Source organism: Oncorhynchus keta, chromosome 14, assembly GCF_023373465.1.
Source record: "Oncorhynchus keta strain PuntledgeMale-10-30-2019 chromosome 14, Oket_V2, whole genome shotgun sequence".
NCBI lineage: Eukaryota > Metazoa > Chordata > Actinopteri > Salmoniformes > Salmonidae > Oncorhynchus > Oncorhynchus keta.
Window position 1 is genome coordinate 37,388,821 of NC_068434.1, and position 13,500 is coordinate 37,402,320.

At 42.9% G+C, this 13,500-nt stretch overlaps 1 protein-coding gene across 2 annotated transcripts in view; it reads right to left on the bottom strand.

The window, feature by feature from the left end:
• The window catches only part of LOC118393367 (polypeptide N-acetylgalactosaminyltransferase 9), a 91,179-nt gene that overhangs the window by 18,229 nt on the left and 59,450 nt on the right, over positions 1 to 13,500 (bottom strand). For both annotated transcript variants that reach the window (XM_035785985.2, XM_035785988.2), the window contains 2 exons: positions 3,062 to 3,247; positions 1,221 to 1,358 (listed from right to left, as the gene is read on the bottom strand). In XM_035785985.2, the coding sequence (XP_035641878.2) occupies positions 1,221 to 1,358; positions 3,062 to 3,247 (324 nt within the window). The remainder of the gene's footprint in view (positions 1 to 1,220; positions 1,359 to 3,061; positions 3,248 to 13,500) is intronic.

A 13,500-nucleotide genomic window follows, 5' to 3' on the forward strand; every position in this document is an offset into this window, starting at 1 on the left:
AGTTCAAGTGTTCAGCAGTCTGATGGCTTGTAGATAGAAACTGTCTCTGAGCCTGTTGGTATCCGACCTCATGGTCTGATAACGTCTGCTCGACAGTAAGGGAGTGAATAGCTCGTGACTGGGGTGTGTGGGGTCCTTGATGATGCCGCGGGCCTTCCTCGGGCACCGTTTTCGAGTAGATGTCCTGGATGGATGGGAGCATGGTCCCAGTGATGTACTGGGCCACTGGTCTGGTCAGTGCAGGGGGTGCAGCTGTGGTTCAGCTGATGCGGTGTGGCAACACAAGGTAACTGTTCCAAGACTTGAATCCATTTGCAAGAAGCAGGGCTAGCAGCATTCATGGGGCCAGGGCCGCCAACATTTTGCTGCTTGATGAAGTTACGGCCTATTTTAATTCTGATATATGCCGACCATAAACTTGAAAAGCTTATTGATTTTCTCCCCCGACTCTGATGTCGAAATCAATAAGTAAAAGTCTTTTTATTTTACAATGATTCTGAATTGGCTGTCTGACTTCTTGCGCTCAATTTCTCATCCTGTCATAATCTTTTCCGATGTGCAGGGTTGTGCAGCCGAGACCAAACAATCAAGTCGGCATCGAAAGCTAATAAGTGTGTAATTAAAACTCATTACGGGCGAAATTGCATCAAATTTTGTAGCTGCGCAGCGTTTCTGTGGAAACATGATACCTTTACCTTTCGATGACTCCCTGTAAATGAATGTATTTCCTTCAACATGTAATCTTGCAGAAGTGCAGAAGCGGTGAAATATAATGTCAATGGTAGATTGATTGAGTGCACATTATGTAAACATAGCTTGTGTAGTACTGTATGTGACATTAAAGAAAACACTGCTTCTTATATGGAAGCTCTTATATGCAAATACAGAGAAAAAAAACAAAGCACACCCTGCAATCACTGCAAGAGACAAGTGCGTGCCTAATAATTCAACAAAAGACTGAAGGGAAGATTTCAAGAATTTGTGGGTTTGCAAATTAACTCATTTGAAATGTTTTTTTTTTTTGTAGAACGTGTCTTCAAACACACAGTAGGCTGCAGCTATTCCACTCAAATATTATTATTTTTTTTATTATTGTGTCATTGATAGTGAAAATGTAATCAGGTATTCCACTACATATAGTATAGGTATTCCACTCAAAACATGCTTTTGTTTTTGTATCGCTATCGTTGATAGTGAATAGTGAACAGTGAATGTCTCACCTCCCCATATGTGATTGTGTTGTTGTAGATGCGCATCTCTGGGTAGACATTTTCCAGGTACCAGCGGAAGCTCCGACACTGCAGCCTCTTCCGCAGGGCTACCCGCTCAGACACGTCCCCATAGTCAACCCCAGGGTTCTGGTAGCAACAGGAAAATAAATCACATTTAACATTTATCCAGGAGGCTATTACTTATTATCTACTTAGCTAAGCAACATGTGACTACACTTGTTTGTGGTTTGAATAGAAAAATGGAGGCCTGGAAAGACTGCTGGAGGGAGGAAGGGTAGAAAAAAGGAAAAGAAAAGAGAAGCTGAGAGAGGAATAGTGGATTTGGTTTAGAGATGGATGGATGGTGGCCTGTCATGTGGGACCCTCGTTGTTCTTTCATTAGACATGTATGCTGTGCAAATTCTAATCAGCTGCTTAATTATGAGTCCTCACGGCCCCGCCGTGCCGGCCGGTGTTGTGCATGGAGGTGGCTGCTTAATAACTGCTCTGCACTGTGCCCTGGCCTCTGCAGCAGACATACACTGCCTCGTTAAGAGGCACACTGACTTTAAAACTCTCCCCTTTCCACAGGCATCAACCATATTTTAATATCTGAGAATAATTGCATTGTCCTCTGTCTTTCTAACTAGCTGTAACATTAGGCTAACAGATGCATTCCATTTGGGAGACGTTATTTGGACTACCTGATGGTGGTAACCACAGTGAATCATAGACCCTGCCCTCCTAGCAGAGTAACCAATAACCAATTATTCTGTGTATGTGGTGGAGGGAATGGGAGATGGATTAGTTATAACATTATATGTTTTGTACAGTACATAAAATAACTTCTGTGCCATGGGACAGAGAGGCAAAAGCACCATGCCACTGGGATTGTAATTACATAAAGAATGTTATGCAATGAGCTAGTTTGTCTATAGGGTGCTGTCTTAGTTACTGTCGGAGGCCTTCAATCAGTAGGCTCCTCCTCCTGCATGCATCCATTGTACCTCTCCCTTCCTCTCCCTAGCTTTCTGCCACATTTAGAGGCATTGGCCTCCCTAGGATTCTTACCTTAATGTGCTCCAGTGCAGGAGGCCTTGTTTGAGTGAAACACAATCCAAAGCTTGTTTCTACTTACAATAATGTTTTGAAAAACATACAATTTCTACCAGGCTGTGTTTTAATAAAGCATTGTCACCCGCACCCTGTGACACACAGATAATTTGCAGTACAGAAATTTGTGTTCTGCATTAAGCTCTTTTTATTTATTTTTTATTTAATTTTTTATTATTGAAAATTATTATTTTCAAAGCCCATCTCAATGGCTCTTGAAAGCAATTACATCTAAACTGTTGTGTATGAAAGCGGACTCTGATTAAATGAAAGGCCCCCTCATTCATTTGGTTTCAGCTCTCAGCTCCAACACCCAGAGCCAGACGTCGTCGTTCAGATCTCACTGAGCAGCTCTGAAGGTTGAGTGGGATGAAATCTGAATTCTGAATTTCTATTGAGGCATAGTCTCTCTAGAGGGGCCCTGCCCGGCACAGAACAGGATGCTGGTCTGAATGAACAAGTGATGAGGATGGATGGATGGATGAGTAAAAGAGCAGACAGACTCATGTGACCAACTGTGTTCAAACTCGGTCTCCTGTGCCCCATAATACTGTGTTACCCTGCTGAGCTAAAGCTTTGGTATGAGCTAACACAAGTCTTCAGGTCTTAGGCAAGGTTTCTCATGAGCTTGGTTCATAGAACCACTTCCATTACACTCAATAGAAATAAGCCCTGTTTTGACCTTGGCCGTATGTTTCTCCATAGGTCCGGCGCTGTCAGACTACGTCTACTCTCACATTCATAGGGATGTTCCAGGCCATGTAGACGTGGGACTTGTACTCGTCCATCCAGACCTCGGCGGCCCGCAGGGCATTCCTCTTGGCGTAGTAGTCAATGTCATTGTTGTACGGCTTCTTTGTCCGCTCGATGTGTGCCACTCTGGCGCAGGGCAGCACCTCCATGCTCCCGCCACACTGCCACACCTAGAGAGGAGACAGCAGAGAGAGGACAGAGTCAAGCCTAGTCTAGAGGATTGTTTAGTAGTTCAGATAGAGAAAACATCTGTATCTGCAAGATTTCCTGCTAGTTGTGATAGCTGTCTCCTTGTTTATCTTTTTACGGAGGAGGGTGTTTGCTTGATGCAGCAATTAGGTTCCACAGGCCATTATTTTCTGCTGAAGTGGGTGAAAACAGGCCTGATAAATGTGTCTGTATGGGAATGGCCCATAAATATGAGTGTCCCTAGAGAGTTTCCTGTGACACACAGTAACCCTGGCACTGGATTGTGGTTGAATAGTGTCCGTCTGTGAAAAAGTGGTAATACATAAAAATAGGTGGTAAAAGCATGTAACCCTGGAGAAAAACGTCCATCACTGCAAAAAGTATTGACTGACTACGGGCCTGAAAAATGCAGTGACACTCAACTGTGACTGACTCAATACTCAAGGAAGGAAAATAGTGGCTGCATCATCAGCAACGACTACCAGAATGAATTCTTCCAGGTTATTGGAAAACAATTCCAACCTAAGGTGTCACACCCTGATCTGTTTCACCCGTCTTTGTGATTGTCTCCACCCCACTCCAGGTGTCGCCAATCTTCCCCATTATCCCCTGTGTATTTATACCCGTGTTCTCTGTTTTTCTGTTGACAAACAAGACAAACTGGCAAGTCAACCAGTGTTTTTGCCCCAGCTCCTGCTTTTCCCAGTCTCTCTTTTTCTCACCCTCCCTTGCCTGTCCTGAAAATGAGCCCGACTGCTTGCCTGACCACTATGCCTGACACTGAGCCTGCCTGCCGACCTGTACCTTTACCCCACCTCTGGATTACTGACCTCTGCCTACCCTGAGCCTGCCTGCTGTCCGGTACCGTTGCCCCACCTCTGGTTTACAGACCCCTCCCTGCCTTGACCTGTCTTTTTCCTGCCCCTGTTGGATTATTAAATCATTTTTAATTCGATGTTGTCTGCATCTGGGTCTTACCTTCATACCTGTTATAAGGATAACACTTGCCCAGACACAAAATTATAGCATATAAAGGAAAATCAAAAGTAGAGACGGAGAGAGAACTTAAACGAGAACATTTCCAACACCAGAGCAGGAAAGATAGAGAGGACAGCATATGGTAATGTAGTCCTCCTGTCTTTTGAACTGCAGCGCCACCAGCACTCCGAGAGTCTCTTAATGACAATCTTCACAATGCAGAACAGATGTTCCAAACCATTAACATTCCACTGAACCCAACATTTACCTCATGCTCAGCACAAGAGGACACAGATAACTGCCTGCATGCCGCAGAAAAATACCCTGAAGAAACCAGGACATCCACCAGTCGAATTTATAGTACCGAAATACTAATATGTTTTTTAATGACATACTGATGAGTCACCCCCCTAAAGTAAAAAAAAAACAACATTTAGACTAGCAGTGACATCACCATTGTTTTGGAGGGGGTAGTAAGGAATACTTGACATGATTGAGACTTACTGTAGGTGTACTACACATTTTTCATATTTTGTGTTAGCATGGATTCCACTGTGCTCCTACTTTACGTCAAACCTAAAAGGGTTTCATACCAAACTGCATGCAATGACGCGTGTTGGTCGACTGAGTGAGTGTGGGCATGAGGCAGAGCAGAGAGAATTGAGTCAGTAGGAGAAATGTCATTGCTCAGATTCCATTGATTGATGGATCCCCAGTAAGGATACATTGCGGCAAAAGTTTGTTCTCCACCCTTTTTGCTGGTCAGGGCTGCATAAATTAAACCCATTGCATTTACTTGGGCCTTCCACTGACACTAAAAACATTGGAAAACATCCCTTTGTTAAGTGTATGACCCCAAAAAGACTGCTGCTATGCAGAGCATATACTCCATCTTTTCCCTCGCAGTTTGTGGCAGCTTATGTTGGAACTTCTTGTACTTCACCGCACATAACACAGAGATAGTTGAGAGATTGTATTACAAGCACTATACAAATAGAGTATGCTGTGCTGAGTGCTAACAAAAGGAGAAGTCAAATCAAGTATTCAAATAAACCAAATGCATTCTTGCTGGTCTGTGAAATTCATTGAGGAAAGATGTTGGAGCCGCTAAGCCCCCATGCCATATGGTACTGTGTGCCATGTTCATGGAAATTAAATACAGCAAATATTAATCAAGTCACTGTTACCATAATTTGCATGTACTGTACAGTAGCACTCAAGTGTGGGTGAGTGTTTCATTGAGTGTTAATAAAGGCATAGCATTAATACATTTGTTTTCTGATCCATTCCCTAGCTGTGAAGGCCTTTGCCCTCCATCCCACACCCTCAATGGTCGCATTTGACTCAATCAACCCTCTCTTAGATTAAACAGCAGTGAAGTGAGGAGTGACCCTGGACTAATAAATCAATCAGCGCTATTACCATTACATGACCAACATGCTCCTTCATGGCTACGACAAAGAAACTACTTGCATTCATTGTGTGTCTGTGGATGACATTGCATTCACTAATAGATTACTTATTATTTTACTGATCAATGGTTAGGTTTCAAATAACAAAGACCTAATAAAAAAAACAGACTCATCTTCCAGCCTGACTCTACTAAAGCACAAGCACTTAACTGATGAACATGCAGTGGTAATACACTATTATCAACATATTCGAATAATGATTGACATTTTAATTAACTTTATTTTGATGAATTTATTTATACTAGTTCATCCTTCCACAAGATATTGTCCCGACACAAATCTAGGGTTGCTACCCAAGCCGACTGGTTGTTCGTTCTATCAGTTCGGTTGCCAGAGATGCTACCCAGTAGTTCATTCTTTTTGCTCTGTATCTATGGACGTGACCCAGTCGTTTGTTTTAAATGTTTCATTGCCAAACTGGCTGGCAACGTTCGTATCTCTTGCTTGCTAGCTAGCCAACTATAGCTAACTTACAGTCACGTCAAAAAGTGCAGCCAAAATAACAGCAAAGTAGCTGCATTTGCATTTGTTTAAGCTGTTTTCTAGTGACATTTATTTGGATACATCCATAACGATGAGCTAATGAGTTGCAATTTTGCCTGGCATAGAAAATGTGCTCACTCGTCGGGAGCTAGCCAACAACGCAGCTAACACAATCACTTCAATCACTTCCATTCTCAGTCAATGTGCAGACCAGAGTAATAGCTGGATCGTAAACAGGGATTTGCCAGATAAACGCTGTAGCTTTAGTCTGTACATAAATCATAACCCTCTGTGGTGTTTATCAGCTTCAACAACAAACTCCTAGCTTGGCCTCTGTTACAGTCAGGACATTTTCAATGTGTTCTTTTTAAAACTGTGTAGGGTAGCATTTGGTGATTGCAGAGATGGATCTGCACAGGTAATGCTTGTTTACTTATGGGAGAATCAAGTGTGTCAGAGTGGGTGTATCAAATCATATCCAGTTCTATTTGTCACATGTACCTATTATAAATGGTGTAGACTTTACTGTGAAATGTTTGCTTACAAGCCCTTCCCAACGATGCAGAGTTTAAAAATAAAATAGTAACACAAGAGGAATACAATTAAATACACAAGCATGTAGCTATAGCCTATGCAGGGAGGACAAGTACCAGATCAATGTGCAGAGGTACGAGATATGAGCTAGATATGTCCTGTACATGAAGGCAGGGTAAAGTGACTAGGCATCAGGATAGATAATAATAAGAGTAAAATAAAGAGCAGAGTAGCAGCAGCAAAGGATCAGTGTAAAAGTGTGTGTCTGTGAGTGTGCATTTGTGTTTGTGTCGTGTCGGTATGCGTCCCTTTGGGACGTATGGTTTTAACAGTGTGCGTTTATCTAAGATTGTCCTTTCTGTCCTTTCTGTCTATTTTGGTAATCAGCCCGAATGACATTGAAAAAGCCTAATCAGACCAGACAAATCCTCTATGACAGGGTAGGTTTGGGAAATAAATAGCTAACAGACATCACAGAACATGGGAGTCTGAGGAGAGTCAGGTCAGTTCCTTTTTTAAAACACACAAAATCATCCGTGATAATGTGACCTTTGCAGCATAAGAGAGAGAGTTTTAGCCAATCCGAGAGAGAACAGGTGGCGTGCAGCAGGCCAGGACCAGGCAGAGGAAGGAGCAGACTGCAGGCTTCTCATGTACGTCACGTCTGTTCCAGGATGTCTTATGACGCTGCTGCCACTCTCTAGTAACTTTGGAGGTCTCAGCCAGGGCATTAGCTAAACAAATCAGACCAAATGCCTTTTTGTCCCTGGACACAAAAGGCATAATGATGATGTGATGATTGCACCAGGGCTGCGTGGAAAACACATTTATGCCATGCTGAGAGAGCCTCGCCAGCACAGCTTGCGCCTGATCTCCTCAAATAGACAATAATTGATCTGTATGTGAATCATCTGGCCTGTCAAGTCACGTTAAAAAGTGTTTTCTATAAGCAGTAATCAAACTTCTCACTACCACAGTAAAACAACAATTATCTCAAATATATTAAGTTAAATTGGAGTCTTGCCCTGATAGATGGTTGTTGATTCATATGGCATCATAGGAGTCAACAGCCATGCATCAGGGCAAGTTGGTGACCAACACAGAAGTATCATACACACATTACCTTTACACCTCTAAATATATTAGGAAACAAACATCTTTAAGTATCTTACTATGGTTTCATAGGAATATATAGTGAAGTCTGATTTGCATAAATTCCTATTTAAACACAGGATAGAGATCGCATCACTTAACATAGGAGACTGTTTACTTTGATGTAGAGGTTATTTAATTGCTAATATAATTGCTGCTGTGTGGCGTTAGTTAATTGGCACAGGACCATTTGGGTGAGCTAAGCCCTAGAGGGATATAGGAAACATCAACTGTAAAAACCATAAAAACTATTAACAGCAGTAAAGAGAATTGGAAACAGCACCATTACACAGTATCACTACTAACCCAACATATTGGATAATCTAAGGTCTATATAAGGTTCTGTTATTCAGAGGATCTCTTACATTAGTGTTCTTCAAACTTTCTTTTCCCATGTACTTTCTTTCATGAACACTGCTACGCAGAGTCTGCATTTAATCCCTCTAATCTACCAGAAGTCATGAAGTAAGGAGACAAGGAAAGAAAAGGAGACAAGGAGAGGAGACAAGGTTGGAACACCCAGCAATGAGACTTAGTCGGGGATCATCAGAAGGTTTCCTGAAGTCCTGCTGACTTCATTTTCTGCCTCATCTTGCTTGGTCGCTGTCTGATTTGACAGACAGCTTGGAAAATTGTTCAGTAACGCAAATAATATAATTCTAATTAAACTCTTTATGACAAAACATAAGGCCTTATTTTGAGGCATAGCTTTACCTGTAACATCTGCTTCCAACTCACACCCTCAAACATGTAGATGCCCTGAACGCAACTCACTTTCCAGCCCACTTTCTAGCCCACTTTCCAGCTCACACTCTCAAACACCTCGATTCCCTGAACGCAGCTCACTCTCCAGATCTCAATCACCTGAATTCTAGTCACCTGTTCACACACCTGCATGTCATTATCACACATTATTTAGTTCATATCTTTGCACTCCATCACACTCCTGTGTATGATAGTTTTTGCCTGCCTCACGAATTATGCCTTTTGCCTATTCCCTGCCTGTACTTTAGCCTATTGGACTTCCTGTTATCTACCTATTGCCTGATCTCCCAGACTATGTTACTAGCCTTTCCCCTGCTTGTACTTTAGCCTATTGGACTTCCTGTTATCTACCTATTGCCTGATCTCCCGGACTATGTTACTAGCCTTTTCCCTGCCTGTACTTTAGCGTATTTGACTTCCTGTTATCTACCTATTGCCTGATCTCCCGGACTATGTTACTAGCCTTTTCCCTGCCTGTACTGTTGCCCTTTTGGACCCCCTGTGTATGACCTTCTGCCTGCCCCTGGACCAAGTTACCTGCCTCCTCCTGTGGTCCTTTGCAATAAACACCTGCTGCGCCCTGAGCTTGAAACCAGCTCTCTGTCTCACCTCATGTTCATTACATTACCCTCATTCAGTGGCCTGAAACTCATGGTCTAAAGGCCACAACAGGCCTGTAAGTTGGGTTGCAAAATTCAGGTAACTTTATCCAAAATTCCCCGATTTCCAGGAATCTTCCAACTGGGATTTCTGGAAAATGTTCTGGAATTTTGTAACCCTACTTGCAAGTCACAGGTAGGGTCTGTGCCCTGATCTCTCTTTTGACGAACATATCAAGACTGTTTCAAGGACAGCTTTTTTTCATCTACGTAAAATTTAAAAAATCAGAAACTTTCTGTCCAAAAATTATGCAGAAAAATGAATCTATGCTTTTGTTACTTCTAGGTTAGACTACTGCAATGCTTTACTTTCCGGCTACCCGGATAAAGCACTAAATAAACTTCAGTTAGTGGTAAATACGGCTGCTAGAATCCTGACTAGACCCAAAAAATGTGATCATATTACTCCAGTGCTAGCCTCCCTACACTGGCTTCCTGTCAAGGCAAGGGCTGATTTCAAGGTTTTACTGCTAACCTACAAAGCATTACATGGGCTTGCTCCTACCTATCTCTCTGATTTGGTCCTGCCGTACATACCTACACGTACGCTACGGTCACAAGACGCAGGACTCCTAATTGTCCCTAGAATCTAAGCAAACAGCTGGAGGCAGAGCTTTCTCCTATTTATAGAGCTCCATTTTTATGGAATGGTCTGCCTACCCATGTGAGAGACGCAAACTCGGTCTCAACCTTTAAGTCTTTACTGAAGACTCATCTCTTCAGTGGGTCATATGATTTGAGTGTAGTCTGGCCCAGGAGTGTGAAGGTGAACGGAACGGCTCTGGAGCAATGAACCGCCCTTGCTGTCTCTGCCTGGCCGGTTTCCCTTCTTTCCACTGGGATTCTCTGCCTCTAACCCTATTACAGGGGCTGAGTCACTGGCTTACTGGTGCTCTTTTCATGCCGTCACTAGGAGGGGTGCGTCACTTTAGTGGGTTGAGTCACTGATGTGATCTTCCTGTCTGGGTCGGTGCCCCCCCTTGGGTTGTGCCGTGGCGGAGATCTTTGTGGGCTATACTCGGCCTTGTCTCAGGATGGTAAGTTGGTGGTTGAAGATATCCCTCTGGTGGTGTGGGGGCTGTGCTTTGGCAAAGTGGGTGGGGTTATATCCTTCCTGTTTGGCCCTGTCCGGGGGTATCATCGGATGGGACCACAGTGTCTCCTGACCCCTCCTGTCTCAGCCTCCAGTATTTATGCTGCAGTAGTTTATGTGTCGGGGGGCTAGGGTCAGTTTGTTATATCTGGAGTACTTCTCCTGTCTTATCTGGTGTCCTGTGTGAATTTAAGTATTCTCTCTCTAGTTCTCTCGTTCTCTCTTTCTTCCTCTCTCTCGGAGGACCTGAGCCCTAGGACCATGCCTCAGGACTACCTGGCATGATGACTCCTTGCTGTCCTCAGTTCACCTGGCCGTCCTGCTGCTCCAGTTTCAACTGTTCTGCCTGCGGCTATGGAATCCTGACCTGTTCACCGGACGTGCTACCTGTCCCTGCTGAATTCACCTCTCTAGCGACAGCAGGAGTGGTAGAGATACTTTTAATGATCGGCTATGAAAAGCCAACTGACATTTACTCCTGAGGTGCTGACTTGCTGCACCCTCGACAACTACTGTGATTATTATTATTTGACCATGCTGGTCATTTATGAGCATTATAATCTCCACCCGGCACAGCGAGAAGAGGACTGGCCACCCCTCATAGCCTGGTTCCATTCTAGGTTTTGGCCTTTCTAGGGAGTTTTTCCTAGCCACCGTGCCTCTACACCTGCATTGCTTGCTGTTTGGGGTTTTAGGCTGAGTTTCTGTACAGCTATATAAATACATTTGATTTTGCTTGCAAAGTTATGTTGAATTTATTTTGTTGATGTGACATTTAATTGAGTCAGTACCACGACCATAAGTAATAATGACTTTTTGAGTTTTGAGACAAACAGTTTTGAGTTTTGAGTTCAACTTACAAGAAGTATTTGTGTAAAAAATGCAATGGGGTTTGTCATGTAACTTCTGTGCCGAGTTGGTCCTTTTCAGTGACTATAGGAGCTTCCTGGAGGGTCACGGAGTTAAGCGCCAATATGTATTGGTCATATTGTAAGCATGGTTGACTAAGCTAAGGACAATGGACCCTGGCATGACCCCAGCGGACCTCATGACCCCAGCGGACCCTCATGTTGTGAATGTCTGTTATTCAGAAAACTGTGGGGACTGGAGGGCATTTGCTAAATGAAGAACATACATTTTTCATAACTATTTCACAGACAGTCAACTCTAAATGTTTTGTAAAATGCCCTTGTTCTGCAAATTGCACACCTTTTGAGATTGGTAATCATATATACATGTACAGTGCCTTCGAAAAGTATTCAGATCCCTTGACTTTTTCCACATTTTGTTACGTTACAGGCTTATTCTAAAATGTATTAACTATTTTATTTTAATCGTCAGCAATCTACACACAATACCCCATAATGACAAAGGGAAAACAGGTATTTTGTTTTTTTAAATGTAATAAAAATGAAAAAATACCCTAATTACATAAGTATCCAACCCCTTGACAGATGCATCCTGTTTTCATTGATCATCCTTGAGATGTTTTACAACTGGATTGGAGTCCACCCTGACAGAGCTCTAGTGTTCCTCTGTGGAGATGGGAGAATCCTCCAGAAGGACAACCATCTATGCAGCGCTCAACCAATCAAGCCTTTATGGTAGAGTGGCCAGATGGAAGCCACTCATCAGTAAAGGGCACATGACAGCCTGCTTGAAGTTTGCCAAAAGGCACCTAAAGACACTCAGACCATTAGAAACAAGATTCTCTGCTCTGATGAAACCAAGATTGAACTCTTTGGCCTGAATGCCAAGCGTCATGCCTGGAGGAAATCTGGCACCATCCCTACGGTGAAGCATGGTGGTGGCAGCATCATGCTGTTGGGATGTTTTTCAGCTGCAGGGACTGGGTTACTAGTCAGGATCGAGTGAAAGACTAAAGGAGCAAATTACAGAGAGATCCTTGATGAAAACCTGCTACAGAGCGCTCAGGACCTCGGACTGGGGCGAGCGTTCACCTTCCAATAGGACAACGACCCTAAACACACAGCCAAGACAACTTAGGAGTGGCTTCGTGACAAGTCATTGAATGTCCTTGACTGGACCAGCCAGAGCCCAGACTTGAACCCGATCGAACATCTCCGGAGAGACTTGAAAATAGCTGTGCAGCAACGCTCCCCATCCAACCTGACAGAGCGTGAGAGGATCTACAGAGAAGAATTGGAGAAACTCCCCAAATACATGCCATACCCAAGAAGACTCTATGCTGTAATCGCTGCCAAAGGTGCTTCAACAAAGTACTGAGTAAAGGGTCTAAATACTTATGTATATGTGATATTTTTTTTAAAATTATGGGGTATTGTGTGTGGATTGATTAGGGGGAAAAAACACTTTGATCAATTTCAGAATAAGGCTGTAACGTAACAAAATGTGGAAAAAGAAGGGGTCTGAATACTTTCCGAAGGCACTGTATGTGTACATACAGGGAGGTTTGCCATCAGCCATACAGTTATGAAAATCTACACGTTAAGTTAGCTAATGAATGGTCTTCTCCCATTGACAATCACACAAATCACATAATTGAAATTGAGTTCTAGCACTTGATATATTCAAAAAAATATATTCACCTCTCCCCACTCTTACATACTGTAAATGTATCCAATTAGCATAATCAAAGTTCTGGTAAATAGTCAAGCTTCTCAAAGACAGCGGCTCTCTTAACCCGTTTTTGTATTGAGATATACAGTCCCAATGCCTACAATCTTTTGAATATTCTTGTGACCTGTCAAATAAATTAGCTTTGACTCAGTTTTCCTTCTATATACTAATAATAATATAATAGTATATGCCATTTAGCAGATGCTTTTATCCAAAGCGACTTATGCAAGCATACATTTTTATGTATGGGTGGTCCTGGGAATTAAATGCAATAACCCTGGCATTACAAACTCCATGCTCTATCACATGACACAAGGGGACCAGCCACCAGTGTCTCCTGACCCATAGTTGGGAGGGAGACACACTGACTGCCCTAAAGGTCCTCATTTCCATTTCTGCCACTGAGCTGCAATTCTGGGATCAATTTTGTGTCAAGTCAGAGCGAAGCAACCAATGGATGAGAGAGGATTAAAGGGATTGGGATATCTTATCCCTTT